The 25,139-nt window shown below is 49.9% G+C and overlaps 1 protein-coding gene across 1 annotated transcript; it reads right to left on the bottom strand.

The window, feature by feature from the left end:
• Window positions 1-319: 319 nt before the first annotated feature.
• On the bottom strand, window positions 320-24,002 carry LRRC74A (leucine rich repeat containing 74A; the record flags this gene model as incomplete). The annotated part of the gene is made up of 15 exons (XM_084240307.1): window positions 320-490; window positions 1,039-1,105; window positions 1,217-1,299; window positions 1,445-1,552; window positions 2,693-2,839; window positions 6,390-6,485; window positions 7,994-8,188; window positions 8,594-8,679; window positions 14,551-14,632; window positions 14,996-15,075; window positions 17,035-17,131; window positions 17,962-18,069; window positions 20,219-20,391; window positions 22,395-22,523; window positions 23,966-24,002. The coding sequence occupies 15 exons, from the start codon at window positions 24,000-24,002 to the stop codon at window positions 320-322; spliced, it is 1,659 nt and encodes a 552-aa protein (XP_084096433.1).
• Between the last annotated feature and the right edge of the window lie 1,137 nt (window positions 24,003-25,139).

Genomic DNA, 25,139 nt, shown 5'->3' on the forward strand with positions numbered 1-25,139 from the left:
ACTCTGGGCACTGTCTGCCAGTGTCCCAAGGAACATGTCCTCCACTTAAGGGAGGGCCGATGGGGTGGTCAAAGACAGAGCAGCACAGTGAATGGACCTGGGGGTGCGGGTGGTACTGTGTGCAAGCCTTAGCTATGCAGGGTGCCCAGTGAGGCCTGTCCCTGCTGCATGTTTCTCCCATAAGGGACCTTTCTCAATATGAGGGATGCAAGGCTGGAGGCTCGGAGCCCTGTGCACCCTAACTAAGCAGAACAGGGTCTGCTCTCCCCACCTGTGCCCTGGCAACCCAGAAGATGAATTGAGGCACAGCACAGTGGTGTCAGCAGAAAGCTTGTGGGTAGGACCAGAAGGGGGTCTCCTCGGATAGTGAGGGCACCAGCAAGACACAGCCCATGAGGTGATAGGAGCCCGGATCAAAGACCCAGCAGTGTCCTGAGGCTCCGGCCAGCAGGTCTAGCATGGTGGTGGTAGATTCTGCATCTCCAGGGTCCTGGGGTCAAAGGCCAGAGCACCTTTCTGGCATTTAGCTTCTATGCTCCTTCTGAAAAGCTCAGTTTCGTATTTGCAGCCTGGCCCTGATAAGAGCACCACCCTTGGGCAGTGAGAATTCAGGCACCTGTGCTTATTGGTGACTGGCAGAGTCCTTGGCAGGTGGTAAGGGCTCACAGGTGTTGGCCACTGTTACTGCCACATTCACCCCTTCCCCAACTCTTCAAGGAATAATGCAGCAGAGGCGCATGGCTGAGACTCCCACGGTACCCGCAGGCTCACACTTCAGTGTGTGCAGTTGTCCTATCTCCATCTTTTGTTTAAGTTCATGTGACATTCCCTGCCTGAGTGGTATGTTCCCTTCAGTCACTGAGGTCCTGCCACACGCTCCATCAACCCTCTCACCGTGCTGGGGTCTGGCATTTGGCTTCCCGTGCCCCCTCATGTTAGGCTATAAGCACATGTCCCCAGAAGCTGGGCCCCGGCCAACAGCCAGGAAGTTGAGACTGAGGCTCTTCAGAGAGAGCAAATGCAAGATAAGGAGGTTACACAGCGGACTAGGCCTGGGAACCTGGGGAGAGCCAGCAGCAGCTTCAGGTTTGGTGAGGAGGTGCAGCTGGGGAGGCCCCCAGAGCTCAGGTCACCCCACAGGGATGATGCCTCATGGGGAATTGGGGGCCTGCCTGGGGCAGAGCAGAAGGGGCCTGGCTGCGGGCCCTGGGCTGACCTGAAGTCCACCATGCCTGTCTTGTCTTTCATCTTCTTTATCAGGTACCTGATTTGGAACAGGTTCACGTGGACTTTCTTATGCTGGGGAGGTGATGGAACAGCAGGGTTAGTGGCGCGCTCTGCTTACCCCCTTAGGCTCCCACTGCACATGCGTGCACACACACGTGCACACGTATGCATGTACAACCACACCCACAGTGCCTGCACCCACTCAGCATCCGCACACCTGGACCATAGCTTTCCGGAACTCGCCCACTGTCATCTTCATGGACCCAGTCGGGTTCAGCCTTCTGAAGAAGTCCATGACGGTCATTTGCTGCTGCTCTGTGTAGTTCTGAGGAGACACCAGGAGCACACAATTGACCTTACAGCCACCCCACCAAGGTGGCCAAGCTCCCAGACCTGGCTGGCAGGGCTGGGGGGGTGTCACAAGGTGGGCCAGGCCCCAGGGTCTCCCACATTTCAGACTAAGAACCCGGCACAGACACGTCTGGCCAGGAGAGCTGCAAAAGCTCCGGTGTGTGCCCGGTTCTGGGCGCCTTCACCCCCGAGCAGGGTCTATGCTCTTTTCCAAGGTGGAAGCGTTGGCGTTGTCTCTGTGGAGGTGCCACAGCCTCGAGGGAATAGGGCCAGTGACCAATCCATGTATTTTATTTAGATTGCCTCTAGAACTTTATACACAACAGCAGTCTTCATACAAGAACTCTTCTGTTTAATCCACAGAGTAGGCAGACCGAGGGCAGGAAGCAGTCCAGGGACACATGTCCTGCACACCCTGCATTTACAAGGTCAAATTTGCACGTGTGTACATGCATGTGTAGCAGGATCCTTGGGGCGACAGCCAGCAGCACAAACACTAGACCTGGGGCAAACCCCTGGGGTCCTGACAGCCCTTCCAGCTCCAACACTGCCTGGTTTTTTATTCCCACTATTTCACCTGCCTCCTAAGACTCAAGCCAGGTACAGGTTCACACTAGCCAAGGATGTGAAGGTCCCTCTTTAGCTGAAACCACCAGCCATCCTGCCCATAGGGGTGTCTTGACTTCCTCAGCAGCTCTTGGGATAGCCCAAGTTGATGGGCACTTACTTTATGCAGGCGCTATTCCTACATGTCCTACCTGTTTCAGGATGACTCTTACAGCAGCCCTGCAGGGCCCAGAAATTAATCAGATGCCGGATTGACAGCTGAAGATCCTAAGACACAGAGAGCCTCCAAGACTCGCCTTAGGTGGGGTGTCAGAAAGAGGAGGAGCCTGGAGCTCCCAAGTTCCCCCCCCTTCAGCCAGTTCTTGGCTCTTCCCTTCTCTGCAGAGGAACACAGACATGCCCAGGGAATTCTCTGTGTCTTAGGCATTCCTGGGCAGAGAGGATTGTGCAGCCACCTTGGGAAGGGGAAACTGGGTGGCTGAATTGGAGCCAAATGTCAGCTTTTTCCAAGGATCCCTGGGGCGCTGAGAGGGAAGCAGAGACTCACCAGGATCTGCCTCATGGGGTTTGTCCACAGGAGGTAGGTGTTCTTGATCAGGGCACCTTGCACTACTTTGTAGACCACGTCCAGCTGGGGGTGGATGGCGTATACCCCCTCCAGGGTTTTGGTGAACTGCTCGGTCACCAGCACGTTCTGAGTCAGGGAGAGAGAGGACTCAGTGACCCAAGGGTCTCCCCACCCAGGTTTGGGCGGCAACCAAAGCAAAGTCAGGGTGTTCTGTGTTTTCCAGTTTGTCCTGCAGTGCTGCTTCTGGATGGGTTGACTAGTTCCTGTGTTTTTAGAGCTTGGTGTTTGATGTGTGGGCTTGCTATGTCATTTCCATCCTGTGCTCTTGCTGAGTGCTGGGGCTTGTCACAACCTGTCTGCTCAGCTCCGCGCTGAGCTCCTGCACAGGACAGAGGGGACACTACTACGGGGGTGTAAGGCGGGACTGGAAACAGATACCCTGAAATGTCTGTGTCTACAGGGGTGTTGGCCTTCAGGACAGGGGCCCTGGGAGAAGGCCCCTCACTCCAGCCACCCTATCACACCTGAGGATGCACTGGGCATCACCCCCAGTGCACTGAAAGCGCCTCAGAGCTGGGATAGAGGCCAGAGGAGAAGGTGTGTTCTGGGCACTAGTGTTGGCTCAAAGCGGCCTCCACCACCGGGTCAGCCTGCATCAGTCCTCAGGTGTGGTTCTGAGTGTCTTCTGCCTTTTCAAAGAATTAAACTGAAGGCTTATTTTCTCCCCTTTGCAGACATCCTAGAAAAAGTTCTGGAAGCCTTTGCAGTGAAGGGATTCTAACACCATGTAGAGTTACGGCAGCATAGTTGACAAAAGGGAGGAAGAGGCTGGTTCAGACCTATTTTTTCAGGTAGGCTTGTTATGCGGCAGTGTGAGCCCAGCCCTGGGGTTATGTGCCAACCAGGGCTGACAGCACCGTCTCGGTGTTCCCTCAGCCACCACCATGGCAGTGCCAGTTCCACGCCTTCTGATCTGCATGGGGGCAAAACCCTGTGCCAACACAATCTGGAGGTGTGGCCGAGACTCAGAGGAAGGGCAGAGGAGGGCTCAGGGAGGGCTGAGGGGCATAAGGTCAGAGCTGTAAAATGAGGGTGGAGGGAGGGCTTCTGAGGAGAAAGACCATGAGCACAAGAAGCCGGAGAGCAGGCAGGAACACAGGGAAAAGAAAGGCAGGTGTGCTTTTATGTTTTATAATTTATGGCGAACATAACTTTTATTTATTATTTTACTTAGTTTCAAGGAGTTTGGTTTTAAACATTTAAGACGTCATCACTGATATAATTGTGAAGTGTTAAAATCTTAACAAAATATTATATTTGTGTGGCATTTAAAAAATATAAAGGGACCTCAGCGCCCTACCTTTATGGAAATCAGAGTAGGAGGCAGAAGGCGTGGGTTGATTTTTCTTTTTTTTAAGATTTATTTATTTATGAGCCTCCCCGGTGGCGCAGCGGTTGAGCGCTGGGTTGCGAAGCTGCCCGCGGCCTCTGCGGCGCCGGTTCGATCCCCGGCTGCTCCCCGGCCACCGGAGGAGGGTCCCATATGGCGTGCAGACCTCTCCTGCCGCCCGCTGCTCCCCTCAGCAGTGTACTTCGGTCCTTCTGCCTGCTCTGCTCCCCGCTCTGGCTCTGGTGAATTCTCTCACCCTCCCGCGCTTCTGACTGTACCCAGTGCTTGTATAAATAAATAAATAAATCTTTAAAGAAAAAAGATTTATTTATTTATGCATACAAGAGCTGGGGTACAGGCCAGAGGTGTGGGGGGGTGAGAGGATTCACCAGAGACAGGATGGGAGACAGAATAGGCAGAGATTGACCAAAGTACACTGCTGAGGGGAGCAGCAGACAAGTCAGAAGAGGTCAGCTGTGCCATGTGGGTTGCTCCCTGGCTGGCAGGTAATCAAACTCATGCTGCAGTGGCTGCTGATTGCTTCGTAAGTTGCCTCTTAACCCTTGTGCCACCAGGGAGGCCCGTGGGTTCACTTTTTGCTGTGCTTCTCATTTGCTGTGTGTTCCTGGGCAAGTGACCTAACCTCTCTTTGTCAGTTTCTATATATAAATCGGGGGAAATGAGGAAAAGCTTCTGGTATGGATTGAGCTGGAGCCCCACCAAAAAGATATTGAAGCCCTAACTTCAGTATTAGTGACTGTGACCTTGTTTGGAAATAGGGTCTTTGCAAATGATCAGGGTGAGTAAGAGGAGGTCGTTAGGCTGGGCCCTAATCCCACATGACTGATGTCCTTATAAAACGGGAATATTTGGATGCAGAGACAGACATGCACACGGGGAGGGCACCTTGTGCCACACAGAGCCAAGGAGCGCCAACCACAGCCAGGAACTATCCACATCTGGGAAGGGGGCAGAGAATGGACACTTCCTCACAGACTACAGAAGAAACCAACCTTGACAGCACCTTGATCTTGGACTTCCAGCTTCCAGGACTGGGAGGCAGTAAATGCCTACTGGTGAAGCCACTGGTTTGTGGTACTTTGCTATGGGAACCCTAGGATACACTATATTCTACCTCCCTCCCGGAGCAGGATGGTGTAAGCTAGTGTATGTAAAATCACTGAGAAGGGAATAAAATGGTGGACAAGTATAGGATTCTGAGAGTATTGCTGTAATCAGCTACCCCCTCTACCCTGATTCAGATAAGAGTACTTGAGTGAAGGAGTTTCACCCTCAAATGTTATTCTGAATAGAGTAGGCCAAGTTGTGAAATGAAAATTCAGGTTTGTACATGCTTTTATACTCAGATTCTAAACTCCTGTATCTTGGAACCATTCTGGGCTCCAGAGCCATCCATCAGCAAAGCTGATGGTTTTGGGGTGTCTTCACCTTTGTTATCTTTCTTTTTTTTTAAAGATTTATTTATTTATGCATACAAGAAGTGGGGTACAAGCCAGAGGTGTGGGGGGTGGGGAGAGGATTCACCAGAGACAGAGTGGGGAACAGAACAGGCAGATTGACTGAAATATACTGCTGAGGGGAGCAGTAGGTGAGACAGGAGAGGTCTGCTATGCCATGTGGATAGCTCCTGGCCAGGATTCAAACTAGTACTTTAGCTGTGACAGCACTGAGATTTAACCTCTAGGCCACCAGGGAGGACCCTGGTGTGTGTGTGTGTGTGTGTGTGTGTGTTTTAAGATTTATTTATTTGTGCGTACAAGAACTGGGGTACAGGCCAGAAGTGTGGGGTGTGTGTGAGAGGATTCACCAGGGACAGAGTAGGGAGCAGAACAGGCAGACTGACTGAAATACACTGCTGAGGGGAGCAGCGGGCAAGTCAGGAGAGGTCTGCTGCGCTATGTGGGTAGCTCCCTGGCTGGGGGATCAAACTATGCTGCAGAGGCTGCAGACAGCTTCATAGGCTGCATCTTAACCCCTTGCACCACCAGGGAAACCCTCCACCTTTGTTTTCTCACCTCTGCTCTCAGGCCCACTCTCAAACGCACAGGGCTTGGGTTTCCAGGATCCCACACTGTGGTATCATCATTGAAAGCCCCCCCTACTGAAAGGCTCCCTGGAGAGGGCAGAGTTCACCCCAAGACCTTTGGCCTTTTACTGGAGTGTTGTGTGAGGGCATGTAGGGACAGAGCTGCTGGCACCTGCCCCCGAGAGGGGCCATGGGACCTGCTGCTCCCTGGTGCCAGTGACTACCACTTGATCACTTACAGAAATATCAAGGTCTTCCATCTTGGATTTGGGGTTCCTCTTAATGGCCAGGACTAGCAAAACAGCTCCTTCTATATTCATAGGGTTCAGGAAAAGCTGTGAAAAAAGGGGCAAGACAGGAGGAAGCTGAGATGGGACAGCTTCCATTTCTTTCTGTCAAATCACAATCTCTGTCTTCCTCTCAGACTTCTCTGTAAGTACCTGCCTCTGTGTCCATCTATTTGTCCAGTCTCCCACCCACCTGTCCATCCATCCATCCATCCATCCATCTATCCATCCATCCATCCATCCATCCATCCAACATGTGTTGGGGTCCTTCCACATGTTGGTTGTTGGGTTAAGTGCTGAGGGATGCACAGGCAGACTTGATGAGGTATCTGCCTGCATTCATTCAATAAATATTGTTGGGCACCTGCTGTTTGCCCGATAATGGCAACAGTCTCTGTTCACATGTAGCTTTCACCCAAGTGGAGGAGGTAGTGAAATAGTCAAATGGGAATATAATTAGAAATTGGAAAATTCATCATGAAGGGGTGAACAGGGTTAAGAGGGTTCCCATGGGGTTTGCTGTGGAATTGCTCCTGGAGCTGTGCACTGAAGCAAGGCAGTGTTGAGGCGAGCAGAGAGGTGCAGCAGGAGAGGATGCAGAAAGAGTAAGACTCAGGTAGGAAGAAAGGAGATGAAAGACCTGGAGGTCTCAGATGGGGAGCAAGGGCATGGGGGAGCTAAACTACAGGAGAGTGGATGGGGAGTAGAAGTCAGACTTATAATCAAGAGCACCCTCTCACCGGAATGTCGAGAAAGCTTGGAGGAGACCCAGACAGAAGGATGGAAGAAGGGTTGGGAGACAGAAACTTGTGCCAAGTGGGAGTGGAGGGTGACACTGGGTTTGCAGTAGAGAAACAGTCAAATATACCCATAGGGCCTCCCTGGTGGCGCAGGGGTTAAAGACACAGTGGTATCAAGCTATCGGCAGCCACTGAAGCATGAGTTTGATCCCCAGCCAGGGAGCTGACCCACTTGGTGCAGCAGACCTCTCCTGTCTCGCCTGCTGCTCCCTTCTGCAGTGTATTTCAGTCAGTCTGCCTGTTCTGTTCCCCACTCTGTATATGTGCTGCCGAAGCAAACACTGTTCCCCACTCTGTCTCTGGTGAATCTTCTCACCTTCCACACCTCTGGCCTACACCCTAGTTCTTGTATGCATAAATAAATAAATCATAAATACACATATGTGAAGCACAAGGCAGACTTGCCTGACGATTCTCTCCAACAATATCCAGCTCCATCTATCTGCTGCCCCCCTCAACATATATGCCACACACAGGTACGCAGACATATGCATGGACACACAGACACACACATATACACATGTGCACAGACACAGAAGCATGGACACACATGGGTCACACTTGCACACATGCATGGATATTCCCAGACACATGGGTATGCACACATATGCCCACACATTGAAACAGATGCACAACATGGAAACACAGATACAGAAGCATGGACACACACACACACACACACACACACACACACACATATACACTCTCTCTCAAACATGCGCGTGCGGCCCATTCTCAGCGAAGGTAAAACCTCACATTCAGAACTCTGAGGCACTCATTGGACTCGAGTCCTCTGCTGATTCTGGAGATGCCTTCGTTGCCGATGTTGTTGCTGCTGACATCGAGGTGGCTCAAGCTGTTGTTGAATCTGAGGACCTCTCCGAGGGCCGCAGCCCCCTCATTCCCAAAGCCGTTCATGGACAGAGCCAGTTTCTGCAGGGTCACATTAGCCTCCAGGGGGAGAGGAGAACAGCGCCAGCATAAGGTTGCATGCCGGTCAGACAGGCCCCGCTTGCTATCCCCCACAGCAGGCACACTGGGGACTCAGGGGCTTCCAGGAGAGCAAGATCTGCAGGTCTTTCTGGACCTCCTCACTGGGCTCACAGTTTCATGTACTCTTGTGACTCATTCATTTTGAATTCTGGTCATTCTCTATCCTCGAATTAAACTACCTGCTTAAGCACCCCCCAAACATCATGGGGTCCCGAGTAGGATGACTTAACCTAGGTAGGATTTTTACTAAAGGAAAAATCCCTCTCAATGGTGACCCTGAGGAAGGGGTTCAAGATGGTAGGATGGGGTGCCATGTTGAGTCCTTAGGAGGGCTCAACACCCCGCTCTCAGAAAGTGCCTTACCCGGAGGCCATTGCACAGGGCCACAGCTCCCAGTGTGTGGAAGTGGTTCCAGCTCAGATCCAGTGACTGGAGCCCTATGTTGAGGGCTGGGGAGAGAGGGAGTCATGTCAGCATTCTCCAATCCCAGAGAACCCCTCTCAGATTTGGCAGATGTGGACAGCATCGGGAGAACTCTCGCCAGTGGTCATGCAGAGGAAGACGCTGGTGTGATTTATTTTTTTTTGTTTATACATTAAAACACAAAATTGTGAGATGATTCCCAGTGCTGGCTACAATGTGGTGAAACAAGCATGTTCATAGATTGCAGGTGGCACGCACACTGATAGAATCTATTTGGCAAATGCTATCTGGTCACAGATATTTCCCCCTTAAAATGTGTGTGCCCCGTCACACAGCAATATCTCTGCGGAGACTCATCCTAAGAAGACAGTGCAGGATTAGGGAAGGACTGAGTGCTGGTAGATGTTTACCATGACATCGCTTAGAAAAGGAAGGCTTGTGACTCCCAAGGGAAGGGGAAATAGATCATAACTATTCATCTGGTGGAATATTACACAGCCATTAAAATAGGTGGATACAGCATGGAAAATAGGGGTGGCATTCACAAAGGGAGGCTCTGATGGGCAGATTATATTGTGTGGTGTCTTTTTCATGGAGACCTACGGGAGCAGTGGTAGCTTCAAAGTTTCTATCCAGGAGAGCGTTAGGGACACAATCATTTGGGGTAGCAGAGATATCAGATTTACCTAGAAGTTGGGTTTGTATAGAAATTGCACTTTTTTAAACTTAAAGATGCTTTGCATAAAGCATCCTTTTATAAAGCATACCTAGGGTTGGGGAAACATCCCATTTAAGCAAATTTTCATTGTTTTTTTTAATTTTTAAAAAGATTCATTCATTCATTCATTCATTCATTCATTCATTCATTTATTTATACAAGCACTGGGTACAGTCAGAAGCGCGGGAGGGTGAGACAATTCACCAGAGAGGGGAGCAGAACAGGCAGACTGATGAAGTACACTGCTGAGGGGAGCAGTGGGTGGCAGGAGAGGTCTGCGCGCCATGTGGGACCCTCGCCCGGTGGCCAGGGATTGAACCAGCGCTGCAGAGGCTGAGGGCAGTTTCGAAGCCCAATGCTCAACTGCTGCGCCACTGGGGAGGCCCTTTATTATTGTTTTGATTTGGGAGGGCGGCTATGCTGAGAATAGCACTGGAAAGAGAAGCTAAAGCACTCTAAACTTTACTGAATGGGAAGAATTGCCTTTGGGTTTCAGGCAGGGAGAAATGTCTTATTCTAGTTTATTTTTATGGACCGTGCACTCCATACTGGTCACGTCTCTCTCTTTGTGTCAATCACCAGGATGTACTTTTGGAAAGTGCACAACACCTGATATTATTTTGAGAATAATTTTTCTCCTTCCCTCTTTCTCTTCTTACCCTTATTTCTTCTTCTCTGCCAGTTCCCTCTCATAAGTTACATCTTGCACAACTGCATCTTGTAAATGGCCACACGATTGAAGTTTTAATTCTGTCCTCACCATTTACTAGCTGTGTAACCTTGGGTGAGTTATTATCCTTCCCTTCCTCTGTTCCCTTACCTGTAAAATGGAGATATTAACTTGAGCAAGGTTTTCATGAGGATTGATGTGAAATGCCTAATATGATGCCCGTCACGTTTGAATCACTTAACATTTGGTAGCTTTAATAATAAGGATAGACTATTAAATATTTTATTATTAATATCAATGATTGAACTAAAGAATATGTATTTTTAAGGATGATGTGGTATGATAATCATTATGTCTGTCTCACCTTAAATTCAGGACTTCAGTTTTTAAATGGAGACTTGGACCACCCGATTCTTCTACACCTTTGCTCATTCCCTCCCAGATGCTGTTTTACATATTCTCCTTTTTCTGCATGCCTGTAGCCTGCCCTCCACCTTCAGGTGAAAATTTACCCTTTCTCCTCCCAAGTTGAACTCTGCCCACCAGCTCTTTTGACCTCCTTCTTCTCCATGAACTCCTGGTCCTGCTGCTCACTGACCACCCCCCCAACCCCATTTCTGTCTGGATGCTTCTGCTGTGGCTCTTCCAGGACTCTGCTCTGGGAATGATCTTCTCTTCTGTTTGCATCATATTTTCTTCTTTTCTTCCTATCAGCATTCCTTTTTAAAAAAGATTTATTTATTTATGCATACAAGAACTGGGATACAGGAAAGAGGTGCGGGAGGGTGAGAGGATTCACCAGAGACAGAGTGGGGAACAGAACAGGCAGATTGACTGAAACACACTGCAGAGGGGAGCAGCGGGTCTCAGCACACTGCTGAGGAGAGACAGGCGAGGTCTGCTGCGCCATGAGGGTAGCTCCCTGGCTGGGAATCGAACTCTCGCTGCAGTGGCTGCAAACAGCTTCATAGGTTGCGTCTTATCCCCTTGAGCCACCTGGGAGGCCCCCATCAGCATTTTCCACCCTTAAAGACCTTGCTGGACTCTGTCCTCATCTTGCTGAGCCAACCTTGTTTGAGTGGAGTTTCTAGAAATGTCTATGCTGCTGTGTCCACTTCTTTGCATCCCATCTTCAACTCAGCACACTTCAGTCAGGCTTCTACTCACCCACTTTACAACACAGCCCTTGTCAATTATGTCCATGCTGCCAAGTCCCAATGTCCCTCTCTTGTCCTCATCTTATTTGACCTCTAAGTGGCACGTGACCCTGCCAGTCACTTCCCCCATCTTGAAACACTCCCTATATGTTTCCTTGAGACCTGGCTTTCCCTCCTATTTGACTGACTGCTCCTTCTCAGGCTTTTCTCCTTCTTTTCCCTCTGCCTTGGATCTAAAAATGTTGGAGTGACCCAGGGGCATGCGTGACCACCTGCTCAACTCTATCTACACGCCTTACCTGGATGATCTCATCTTGTCCCACATTAGATACATTCATATCCCCCTGATGCCCGGATATATATCTCTGGTCTATACCTATTCACCAAGCTCTACGCATCTCTAGCAAACGGTCACAGAGTTGTAGAGTGGAGCTTGCAAACATGACATGGCCAAAGTGGAGATCTTGCCCCTCTTATTGTTACTCCCTGGAGTAGATGGAATTTTCCCCACCAATCACCCAGGAGCTGAAACAAAAGAACCACAAGCCTGTCTTTATCTGCCCCTTGCCTGCTCCTCCACATCCGCAAGGGCTCTTGGGCTTTGCCTGCAAGATATCTTGTGAATCCACGCCTTCTTCTCGAGCACCACCTCCTCCCTCGATGCGCCCTATTATCCTGTCTTGTCCAGACGACCACGCTAGCCTCCGAATTGGCCTCCCTTCTTCCTTCTGGCTCAGTCACCTTCTTCATACAGCAGTTCTATTAAAATTGCTAATCAAACTATGTCACCACCCCCCCCCCCATTTTACCATCCTTCAGGGACTTCTCAGTGCAGGTAGAATAAAACCCAGACTTTGTGCCTTTGCTCCCTCAAAGCCCAATAGGTCTAGCCAAGGTCGTCTCTGTGACTCCCCTCTTCCCTCCTCCTCCTCCCCTGGCCGCTCTGCTCCAACCTCACTGGCCCCCCGCCCCCCTCCCCCAAACATGCCAGCTGTGAACATGCCAGCTGTGCTCCCGGAACCCACAGGCTGTTTCCTCTTTGATATTCAGGTTTCAATAAAAAGTCACCTTCCCTGCGGGGCTGTTCCTACCACCCCATCCAAATTAGCTCCCTGTTTCTACTGCTCACAGTGACCTCCCCCTTCCTCTCATTTCCCCAGGGATGAACATTTAGGTGATTTTTTTTCTTTCATAGCAGTTTTTTTTTTAATTAATTTTTTTATATTTTTTTACATCATTGTTCATTTTAAAACAATAGTTGCTTCCCCCCACCCTTCAGGTGTAGTCCCCATAGAGTTTCTTCCCCAAGGCACCCATGCACCATCACCTCAGTCCCTGTGCTCCTCCCTCCCTCCCTCTGAGCCCTCTCCCGCCTCCCCCCTGCAGGATGTCTCTGATTATAATTGTCCATTTTTGCTTTGTTGTGTTTTGTACTGTTATTAATTTTTTACACTGTCTTTTTTGGTTCCCTTTGCAGAGCACCTCCTCTGACATCCCTGTGTGTCTGAGAGCTTCTGTGGCCTTCGTTGTGGAGGGGAATTGCTGCCTCACAGGGCAAATACCTTCTCCATGTTGCAGACATGCTCAAATTGCTCTCCAAAGTGCTTTTACCCAGAAGCTTCTGGTCACTCTTATTTCTCCTCCGTTGTGGCGGCTCCTGAGAGCAATGTGACAATTGCCGCAATTTCGCATTAATTGGGTGGCTGTGCTAGTGTGGCATAAGAAGCCCCCTGCCCCTGTGCGCTGGACTGGACAGTCAATGACGGGTAAGATCAGGAAGTGAATTCTGACAACCTAAGACAGACGCAGTCCCCGAGGGGTATTTGGTTCCCACCTTTTCAGCCATGACGAATAACTGGAACAATTAGGCCTGGGCGTTGTTAAGGCACCACCAAAATATGTTGTTATTCATTGCCAGCAATTAGGCGCCAGAGTAAAGGAATGCAACTATGGAAACAGAAACTATTACTTAGTAAATAATATAGCCAAACGCAGGTATGAAAATAGATAATAGTATATGGAAGACATAATGAATAAAGTAATAATAACAATGTGATCATAATTCAGATGTTCTAGAATGAATCTCCAGTAGGAAGATTAGAGTATGAAATGTTCTTGATTTATACTTGATTTTCTGATAAATAATAAGCAAGATGTAATGATAAGTGACACAATGTGCACGTATGCCTTGATAAATGATTAACTATATGCTATGCAGAAACAATGAAGCAATTACTGTAAAAAAGTATAAAAAGAAAAGATTGTCTACAATAAAGTGCACTCAGATTTTCACTCTCCCTTGAGTGTGTCTGTGTGTCATTCTTTCTTGTCCCTCGCCCTAAGTCCTTCGATCACCTTTTGCTCATTCTCATTCAACCCTGAGATTGTCTCGATCTCCCGCCACTGCTGGGCTGGGCCGCGGCACCTCTGTGCTCACCGCACTTGATATTCCTGCTCGAAAATGTTGCAGCCTTGGTAGATGACAAGGGAAATCTTTTTCTTGTCGTCTTTTGCTTTCCTCTAATGACCACAGAGGGGGCGTTTGGCTTTCTCTTTTCACTGCTCATATTTCATGACCACTCTTTTATGGGGAGCGATTATCATTGACTAATTCATATAGGATAATAAATATTAGATCTTCTATCTACTTTCCGAACATGGATCTGTTATATAAATGCTGTAGAAACCTACTCCATCTGCTGTTTATCTTTTACCTTTGTCTATAGTTTTATCACATGCAAGTTTAAGCTTTTTGTTGCCGAATATGAATCGTGTTTGTTGCAGCTGATGCCTGCTGTTTGTATTTAATCCTCAGCTTGCATGAGGTCAGCAAATTATCTCTCCCTCTGTTTATTTAACCATTTTTAAAGTTCTACTTCCCGTATCCAGACATTGGCTTCATTTAAAATGCATTTTGAGGACCTCCCCGGTGGCACAGTTGTTGAGCGCTGGGTTGCGAAGCTGCCCGCAGCCTCTGCAGCACTGGTTCAATTCCCAGCTGCTCCCCGGCCATCAGAGGAGGGTCCCACATGGCGCGCAGACCTCTCCAGCCGCCCGCTGCTCCCCTCAGCAGTGTACTTCGGTCCTTCCTTCTGCCTGCTCTGCTCTCTGTTCTGGTTCTGGTGAATTCTCTCACCCTCCCGTGCTTCTGACTGTACCCAATGCTTGTATAAATAAATCAATGAATCAATCAATCTTGTATAAATAAATAAATAAATCTTTAGGAAAAAAATAAAATGCATTTTGAGTATTGTTCACATCACTTTTATAATGCGAATATTTAATAACCATAATAACTACCATTAATGGTCCCTAGGTCCCTTGCTCCACCCTCCCTCCGCGGGAAACTCACCCAGCATCTGTCCCAGGTACTCTCCTCCCTTATCAGAGAGCTGGTTGTGACTGAGATCCAGCGACTTAATTTGGTGATTGGTCTAGAGAAAGAAACAGTGAGAGAGAGATCATTTTTGTCTTCTATGTGACAGCAGAGACCTCTCTGATCTCAGGGTGTAATGGAGAGCTCTCACACACCAAGATTCAGGTGGGCTAGCACTCTTAGATTGAAGACAACTTCTTGTGCATTTGCTGTGTAGCTGTCGATGGTTGTGGGGAGAATTTAGTAGGCGCCAAACAGCATTACCACTCGCCGCTGCTTTTGCCAGGATCGGCTGAGTTCACACAACCTCTCCCTAAACCATGTGGGTGGCTGCCAAGCCTCCACTCTATGCTCAGAGCCACCAGCCTGGGTGCCCCAGGTCCCCCCGGGACATCTCCCACTCCCGTCCCTGGTTTCTTACCGACAGTGCTTGGCACAGCTGCTCTGCAGACTCTTCTTTGAAGTTATTTCCTGTAATGAAGGTGGGCGTTAGCAGGTATTAGCTAGGCTCTCCCACATCCTAGCCCTGCCTGCCTCTTCCCTTTGAAACAACCAGTCACATTCAAGGGGGCGAGGACTTAAAGCAAATACATGGATATAGAAGAAAACAGGAGAATAAAGGGTAACTGGTCACGCCCCCGTTATGCCCATTCCCTTCTCTCTCGGCCCTGCTGGTCCAGGAAGTTCCAGGAGTTGGTCCACCACACCTGGACATCCACCAGAAGCATCAATCCCTAGCCTGGTGCGTGAAGACTGTAATTTTTTTTTTTAAGATTTATTTTATTTATAGAAGAACCAGGGTACAGTCCAGATGCATGGGAGGGTGAGAGGATTCACCAGAGACAGAGTGGGGAACAGAACAGGCAGATCTACTGAAATACACTGCTGAGGGGAGCAGCGGGTGAGACAGGAGAGGTCTGCTGTGCCATGTGGGTCACCTCCCTGGCCAGAAATCGACCTTGTGCCACAGTGGCTGAGGATAGATTGCTTCATAGTGCTGTGCTTAACCCCTTGCGCCACCAGGGAGGCCCCATCTCTGGATACTTTTAAAATCTTTTTATCTTAGGCATTTTTACTGATATAATCAGATGTGGACTTTTTATTTACCTTACTTAGGAAGCACTAAGATTCCAGTATCTGAGAATTCATCAATTCAGGTAACACGTCAGCATTATTTGTTCAAATCTTGTGCTCACCGGTTCTCTCTTCCTTCTGGAACGCCTATTGGCTATGGTGGATCTATTCATTCCTTTATCTTTTATATTCCTATAGTTTATCTTTCTATACTGCAAAGGTACATAAAATATCTTCCAGGTTACTAATTTTATTCCTTTATATCTAATCTGCTCCATTTATTCACTGAGTTGTTAAATTTTAGTTTTCACTTCTAGAAGCTCTATTTTGGGGGCAGGGATCTTTTAAAAAATAGTGATTTGTTTTTTATGTTTTTTACCTTTATCTTCTTAATCATATTAAACATAGTTGGGTGTTAAGATGTGTCTGCATCATTGGCCTAATAGCATCCTCCACGATACTACTAAGTTAATATTTTTCTGCTTTGGGAGCATCTCGTCTTTATACTGAGTATGGCGCCATTGCTGACATCTGATGGAAAAGTAGCAATGAGCCAGCATTAAACTCTACCTTAACATTAAAAAAAAAGTCTGCTTGTGGTTCCAGTTAATTGCTAATGCCCCTGTGCGGTTTGAAGGGTAAGTGATATGGCCCAGGTCAATGTATAGTCCAGATCCGATCATTCTAGTTCCTGAAGCTTCTCAGGGTCTCGTGCTGTCACTCGTTGAGTCTGACAACTTTCATAGTGTTTAGTTCCTTGTTTTGCAGCTTTGGACTGTGAGCCAGTCTTTAATGGAGTGATATGGGTGGGGTTCCCAAGCAGCCTGGATCTGGGTTGTGGTTTTCTGTTCATTTCTGACGCATGGCCCGAAGTATTACCAGCATGGAACCACCTTTTGTGTGCACCTCTTGCAGGCACATTCAAACCACAGACTGTAGTGAGGGGAGGTCTGTGGGTACTAGAATAAGCTATGTCTTTCCTGTGAGGCATCATAAATTAATTCAAACGTCGGCATACGGTAGTGGTCAGGTAGTAATGACTGGTGTGAAGGAAGCCAAGCAGGGAGCCAGGACACACGGCCTGATGGGCTTGTGCTGCTTCTGTGGGGTGGTCAGAACCCCCCAAGGAGGTGGCAGTCAAGGGGCCATGTGAATGAAGAGCAGGCAGCTCTCTGGGGCGAGAGATGTATAGGCAGGGGAAGGAAGGCTGCAAAATGAGTTGGAAGTCACTTGTCCGAGAAGGAGCGGGTGGCCATGGTGGGGAAGGCAGGTGTAGACTCAGTGTCAGAAGGACCCGGTCCTGCTTGGTTGGACCTGGAGTCTCTCAGTTCTTGCCTCCACCCTCCTCATGGCCCACTTCCTCCCTCTCCTCTCCCCTGGGCTCACCTGAAAGCTGCAGGCTCGTGAGGGAGGAGGTATTCCTCTGGAGAAATGCTGAGATGATTCTGGCTCCCTCAAAACCAAGATCATTTTCAGAAATATTCTAAAAGGCAATAAAACACCTGTGTATGTTCCACCCCACCAAAAGGCCCTCAGCAGAGGATGTTGTCAGGTGGGCCTTACTTGAGGCCTGGCTCTGGGGTGGGGTGAGGGTGGGGAGGGGGAGTAGGATGGGAGGCTGGGGGCTTGGGAGTGAGGGATTGGAGAGATTAGTGTCCTACAGAAGCGAGAAGGGAGGGGGGAATCCCAGCCTTCCCAGTGCTCCCCGGGGGCTCTGGGGGATTCTGAAGTTGGTTCATTTACACCCCACTTCCCTGACAAGCACATTATAATGTGTGTGTGCTAAATTCCCTTCACTGATTGGAAGGAGTAGGGCTGAAAATGGACACTTTCAGGCCAGTGGGGAGACTTTACATTCTCAGTTCTTACTCTCGCAACTCCTTTTCCCCAATCTTTAAAATTGTGGTTAACATAAACATCAGACAACATTTCCATCCGGGCCGTTTTTAAGGGCAGGATACTCATATTGTACCATTATCGCTGTTACCTCACTGTAGGTACCTTGCAACTTAGGAAATTATTTCATGCTCTTTTTTTTTTTAAGGAAAGTGCACTTTAAGGCAACTGCAGGGAAGTGAGTCAGTCTACTAACAGGCCTACATGGCCCCCAATATATGGTTTCAGGGAGGTTGCCTAAGGCCATAGGGAGCAGGTGCCCCTGGCCTCTGCTGAGGAGTGACTGCCAGGGGAGAGGCGCCCTGGTGAGTGTGGAAGCCCTGGAGGCTGGCGGGGGGCTGGGGTGGGGCCTGGGGTCCTCTGAGTGGGCTCTGTCCCCCAGGTGTGGTGGTTGCAGGCGCAAGGTGGGCACAGTACCATCTCCTGGATGTAGTAGTTCTCACGCAGCATCTCCATCAGGCTCAGGACGCCCTTGGCCATGATGTTATTGTCTGCTACCTCCAGTGTGACAACACTCGTGTTGGACTTCAGCCACCATGGACGAACGGAGGGGGAGAAAGACAAAGGTGGTTGGTGACCCCACCAGTTCTTCGCTCTTACCCAGAAGCTGCCCCCTCTCTTGAACATCCCAGCTAAGGCAGAGGGTAGAGACACAGGCTAGCAGTTCTGGAAGGTGCCAGGAGTAGGAAAACAGCTGTGGGGGCTGGGGAGATAGCTTCACACTGGGTTTTGCCAAGACAATGTGTTTATTCTGGGCACCTCCACCCAAAGGGGTTCTTCCATGGGGAAATTCAGAAGAGGGATGCGAAAGTAGTTCAAGCCCTAAAAAGAGGCATGAGGATGCACTTGAACTGTTTGGCTTTGAGAGAAGCCTCTGCCCACCTCAAGATGAAGGAGAACTCAATATTCTTAATAAGGGCGTTAAAGCAAAAAGCTTCACGCATAAAGCATTTACTGTGCCTGCTTCCTTCAGAGGCCTTTATTCTAGTTTAGTCTTCAGGCTTAATGGTGGTGCTCTCTCTTAGTTAGGATGTGACCTCAAGGCTGTTTGGAAGGAGCTGAACTCAGATATCTCCACCCACACTAGTCTGCATTCCCACAAGGAGCAAGACCAGAGGACGTGACTCGAAGCATCCCTGAAGCACTGATTAGCTCTAACCTGAACATTTCTTCTTCCCTTTGTCATGAGATTTGAGCATTTTCAAAGTTCACCAAGTAGGGAGAGAAGCTACTCTCTGGAAAACCGCTCTCACTCCAGGAAAGGGAAGAGACCGTGCGAGCTACCCTGGTGCAAACAACCCACCCTGCGACACGGTGACATGTCCCTGGGCTCGGCACTTGGGGGTGGGCAAAATTCATCTGTGCTCAAAGACAAGAGGGATGGCTCAGGTGACTTCTCGGTCCCAGACCCGGGCAGGGGCGTGGTCGCTGTCATCCTGGGGATCAGTGGCCAGCCCACTACCAAGCCCATTCACCTCACACAGTGAGTGTCTATGCCACCCTTGGTGCCACCCTCGAGAATGAACAGAGAACATCCCTGCTCTCCAGGGCCTGTTCGCCACAGGGAGTGGGGGTGGGGGGTGGGCTGGTGAGGCCCAGCCTGGAGGAAGTGTGAAATATTATCATCAGTGTCTTTCATGCAGGCTGGGGAAATACACCACATGCAAAGTTAAACAGCACAAAAGATAAATGAGTGTCCAGTCCACCAGAATGTCCCAGCAGTTGTCAAAGGCATGATCCAGAGAGTTGAGGGATAACTCAGCTTGGTAACAGAAACTGTTGCCAAGAAACGAGTGGCTCAAATCTGGAGAAGATTCCATTATTATCCATGTTTTTCCATGAAGCTCATGGGGTACGGTGCACTCGGGACACTGCATCCCTCGGCCTTTCTGTGCTCACGACATTTCAAGGTGGCTTTCTTCTCTCTGCTCTTACCTCCTCCCCCTCACCCCAGCGATCAGCACAAGCTCACACTTCATGTAACTTCTTCACGGGCGTGTCCTCAATGCAAATGCTGTTGTATTTCCAAACAATGTGTAAGAAGAGCTTTTTCTTTTTAGTTGAACTTGCTCTTACCATTCTAAGTGAAGAAGCAGTGCTGTGCTGAGAAGTGGGTGTTAGATTATCTGGTTTTCTGGGATGGGAGTCCATTTTGTACATAATCAATTATAATTACATAAGCGGTGATGAATGCAAGGTCAAGTCCTGGTTCGCTTATGCCAAGCCGAGAGGGAGGGAGCGAGGGAGAGAGAGATTACTCCTGTGGGGAAACACTCTTTACAGTGTGACCTTTAAGAGTTAGATGTCACACAAGGGTAGCTCAGTAGTGAAGCCATTAATATAGCAAAGGGGAGCTTTGGAAATGAGCCCCGGGCGGACAAGGTGTATGAGCGCTCCTGTGAAGGCGTGCTAGCCGCTTTTCCTGGGCCCACGGCTGGTGCCTTTGCTTCCTGAATAGAAAGGAGCACAGACTTCCAAAGCCTCCTTCCCAGGAGCTAAAGGGGAGTTGTCTCTGTTGGGGGAAATCAGGCAACCAAGCAGAGCCTAGGACAGGGTGGGCTTAAAAGTTGCAATTTGGGGTCCTGAGGGGGGGAACCTCTGAACTTGGGGCCCACCAAGCCTGTCCACACCCCACTTCCACCAGGCTGCCCTGCCCTGCCCCCACCACGCTCACCACCAGGGCAATAGCTATGGCCTTGATGCCTTCGGGCCCCAGCCCGTGGTGGTTGAGATTCATGCGGGGCTCCTCCATGTTCCGGATGAAGTAGAAGGCAGGCACTACACCCACCACTTTGCAGGCCTCCAGGTACAACTCCTTTTGTCCAGTGGTGAAAAATTTCTCAGAATCTGCAGAAAAGAAGCAAGATGGCATACCTTTGCCATCACCTTCCCTCTCACCCCCGACCGTGTTTGCTTCTGACTGGTGCCTCCTCTTCCTCAGGCTCCATCCCTGTGGCGTGTGCTCTCAGGAAGTCAGCCAGTGTGTGTGTGTTGGGGGGGACCCAAGCCCCAAAACCCCAACAGACTTCTCCTCTGAGGTAGGCCCTGAGCTTTCCTAAGAGCAGCAGTGGTGTGTTCTAGCCCTTCTCTAGGTGGCCACGGCGCTGACTGGACATCCAGCCTCCTGCCCACGTAGGACAGCTTTGAAAGGCTGCTGGACAAAAGGCTGGTGTCTTGTGATGGTTGAGAGTGTCTGCATTTCTGTTCCCATCCCACTGCCACGTTCCAATGGTGAAAGCCATAAACAAAAGTTTAGTAAAGGTTAAGAAAAGTACCAACTGTGAAAAGCCCAGGTAGGACAGAGTGGGCTTTTCCAGGGGCAAATTGGTGCAAGATGGAAAGACCCCCCAAATCTGCCAGAAACAAGCAAACTTGTATTCAAGTGGGGTTTCCTCTGTCAAAAAACCTGCATGTCGTTTCTCCTCGCAAGGACTGCCATCCCCAAATGGCACACAGCTGATCGGTGCCCCCTGCAGCTAGCACAGCCGGGCCTGTGGCCTCTCCACACCTACCTCTTAGCTTTTGGGAGGCTGACTGGTGGTCACTGGGTGATGGACCTGTGTGTCTGGATTCTGGATTCTGGGTGTCCCCACAGCTGTGCCCACCTGTGGCCGGGCTCCCGTGGCCAGCTGGAGAGCTGAGGGGGAAGCCTGCCTCTGTTCCTCCTTCAGATCCTAGGGCCTTTGGCCAACCCACCCCAAACATTTCTAAGGCAGACAATGAGAAGTTGGTTTGTGAAAGCACAACTTAGTTAGGAATTGCTTTTGCAGACACAGCTCAAGTTGGCTTTCTCTTTGGGATGGGTGTGCAGTTAGGCTTCTCAACCTTGGCAGTGTTGATGTTCCAAGTGGGAGAATTCTCAGGAGTGAAGGCGGTGCTGGCAGGCTGTTGAGCAGGATCCCCGGCCAGCACTCATGGGGTGACAGTAGCACCTGTCCCTCCCACCCCCCAGCTTGCCATATGTACCCCAGGTACAGAAGCACCTGGGGTGAGGACCACTGTCGGATTGGAAAAACAGCATGGGGTGGATGAGCAACTTCTCTCCCTTTTCTCGCTCTGTGGCCTGACCACCACTTGCTGTCTCCACCCAGGCCCAGCCCAGGCCATCCCAGGAAGCCCTTCCTGGCATACCCCTTGCATCTCGGGACCAGCTGGAGGGACACCAGGAGCAGAGCGGCTGGGGGCACCATGCACGGTGTTCCTCTGGGCCCTTTCCTCGTTGGGGAAACAGGAGGGACAAGCTCCTGTTCCGGTTTCACCAGCCCCCCCACACCCAGGTGTGCTTAGATTTATGGGGGGAAAACACAGGCCCCTCAAGTAGAGAAACCAGAACTCTAATGCACGTAGAGGAGAGTCAGTAGGATATGTGATGGGAGTCCCGGGAGTTGGGGGTCCTGGGGTACGGCGTGTGGGAGGCAGGTGGGACAGGCCTGTGGTCAGGGCATGTGGGCGGGTGGCCTTGGGCAGCTCACACAGTCTCACTAAGCAGCAGTTTCCTTCTCTGTGAAAGATGGGAGTAATAACGCCTCCCTCCTAGCACTGCTGCAAAGATGACCCTAAGGCCCCGCAAGTGGGAACACTAGGAAACACGAAACTCCTGCTCATTTGTTGGTTCAGCTTTCAACAAGCTGACGTGACTGCTCTGCTCATGAGGTGGCCACGAGCAGGGGCAGCTGCGGCCACGGGTCAGCCTTGAGGACGCGGTATGAAATGGCCGTGACTGTCTCTGCCCGTTCCCTACGCAGGGCGTCCTGGCGGGCAATGCCTTGGCCCCCTGGAGAAACCAGATTTCTCCAGTTTCTAAGGAAGGGGGCCAGCAGCCAACCCACCCTGCAAACGCCCATTCTCACCTTCAATCTCGAGGTCCGTTTCTGAGTCCTCCTGGATTAATTTCTCTTTCTCAACAGCCAGGGGCGCACCGGCCTCACAGTACAGGGCTTCCTCACTGCTCTGTCGTGCTAACTCAGCTTCAGTCTCATCTGGAAGGAAAAGTCATCTCTGATTCTGGAAGGGAAACTGTGGTTTCCCCTACAGAACCCAGAGTGCGTCTGTTGTGCCTCCGTTCCCTTCTCTGCGCCCCAAGTCATGACTGCAGCCTTTATCCCTGACCTCATGTGGCTCAGGAGGCCATGGAACTGTAGCTCGACGCTCAGCTCCATTCTGTAAGCCCTCCTCCACATCAGGAAGCTATCTTGCAGATGACTGGGCTGTGGGGCCTGGTGCTAAACACCCCTTTATGGCCTCTGGGGATCTCCTGCTCCCACCTCACTCTCTGGTTAGGGCCTGTCTTGGAGAATTGGTTCTTGCTCACTCTTTTCCTTCTTATTGGCTTAGGTGGGATTCAGAGTCTACTTAATTGGGATTCAGAGTCCACTGTTGTTCTTTCAGAGGAAATACAGGTACCAAAGCTTCCTCATTGCAGGCACTAGTGATGGCAAGGGGCAGGGCAGGTGACTTGAGCCAAAGGTAAAATAAAAGTGAGCAGGAGCAGACTTAGGGATCGGGAATGATAACTTTTCTTCCTAAGAATTTGACCTAGTTTCTCTTCCTTCCAATCCAACATTTATTTTATGTCCTTGAAGGCGGCTTAGATTGAAATTATCTGCTGTGAATAAGTACTCTCGTGTGAGTTTCCTTTACACTAGTCTTCTGCACTTGCTTCATGTGAATTTTCTGCCACTGGGCCACTGACCTGAGCCCAGGCCTGGCTTCCTGAAACCCACACCCAGGGTCCAGAGCTGGTCCTCAGCATCAGCAAGATGAAATGGCTCAGGGAAGCCACTCTGTGCCCCCAGCAGGCTTGCCAGAACTTAGCCAGCCTTTTCTTTGGGTGGGATGAGCATTTGTGGCAGGGGTCCACGTTTTGACCACTGTGGTTCTTGTATGGTGGGGTGCCTAGTGGATCTGCATGTCCATGTCCATAGGCCCAGCCCCTGACATTGATTTCCCTGCCTGTAAGACAAGGGGTAAGTGACCTGGCAGTTAGAAGACATACAACTTAGCCATCAAACGTACCCCTATCAAAGAAGGATGCCTCTCTGAGCCTTAATGTTCTCGTCCAGCATTTTTAGAATTCCGTTCAATAGTGGAATGCTGGTAATGTGTAACTGACTCTCCAGGAACAAAGTATCCTGCCTTTCAGGGTTAGGCCATGCACATGGTGTAAATATTCCCAACATGTCTGACTTCAAACTAGCTGTGTGATGCTGGGGAGAGGTGGCGTGAGCCAGTTCCAGCACAGCATCACAGCCAACTCTCTCCCTTACTTGGCAAGCCCTGAAGTCAAGTCAATGTAACACATTCCAATTCTAGGAGGTTCCATGTGAGGAGGGAAGGCGGGGGGCTTCAAGGTGCGTGTGATCACTGGGTGTTAGATTCAGGCAGGGAGGCCTGAGAGGTGAGAAATGGGGTGCCTTTTCACCTTGTGTCTCAGAATCAAGAGGTTTGTCATCATCCATGTTGCCAGGACCCTTTCGGGGGTTGCTGCCAGTTTCTTGCCACCTTTCTGCTGCTTCCCTTAGAAGCACACCTGTCCATTCACCTCTGTCTCAAACTTTGTCCACCCTGTCCTCACACGGACAAATCTTTGGGGGGCTTGTCATTATCCTTCCATCTCAGCAAGCCCTAGGGAGAGGGGGCTTTGGTGGGAATTGGACATGCATGGATTAGACCCCAGTTTTGTCTGGAGGAGGCAGCTACTTCCTGGGATCATCAGGGAGAGTGAATCAGCCCTATTCTTGGGAGCTCTGCCAAAAGGATGCCCACCCGCCTGCGACTTTGTGACTTAGGAGTTACTTTCATTTCATCTTCAACATTCCATGACCTCACGTGGTCATTGTGATCCCCAGGGGCGGACCTGGCAACAGCAGGCCTCCTCCCGCGTGTGGCTCTGGCAGTCATCTTTTCTCATATGTCCGCTGAGGCCAAGCCCGGGCTTGGCTGTGAGTGCTCAGGTGCTGGGGGGAGGCCTTTCAGTGGTATTGTATTTCCCTCTGAGTCAGATCAAACCCAAGCCCCTTAATCAGGTGACTGTGAAGAGCCGCCACCATGTTCTTCTCTCAAGGTAGTTGTGCTTCAGGTATGAAGTATTGCAGTGATGGGTGAACTCAGTTTTCTTCTACTCAGTTCTTCTTCCCTTTTTTCCTCCCCCTTGGGAAAGTATCCTCAACTTTGGAGCAGAAGATCAAAAGCAAAGCACGACAAACATATGTTCTATCACTACAATTTGTTGCAGCCAAAGCATTGTTCAATCTGAACTTCGGGACTGCCTAACTTGAACCACTCACCACCATTCCCACGCTTGGCTGTTTTCACAAGTCTTGGAGTTGAAGTTCACTTGCAGCTTACTGTCAACAGAATCTGGAGACCTGTTTGTTCCTTCTTGATACGCTTTCAGCCCATCGACAGTCAGGTCAGTGTCTGGAGGGCTTGGGGACATGAACATTCCTCTTTGCCACACAGAAGAATAATGAAGATCTAGGGATTTGCTCAGGGAAAATATAGTTAGAACTTTGGCTCAAAAGAAGTATGTAAATTTGAGATGTTGCTCATTCCTTTAGGCATTCATTCTAAGAAATATTTTTGGAGCATCTGCT

This window comes from Talpa europaea, assembly GCF_964194135.1.
Source record: "Talpa europaea genome assembly, chromosome: 8".
Classification (NCBI taxonomy): Eukaryota; Metazoa; Chordata; class Mammalia; order Eulipotyphla; family Talpidae; genus Talpa; species Talpa europaea.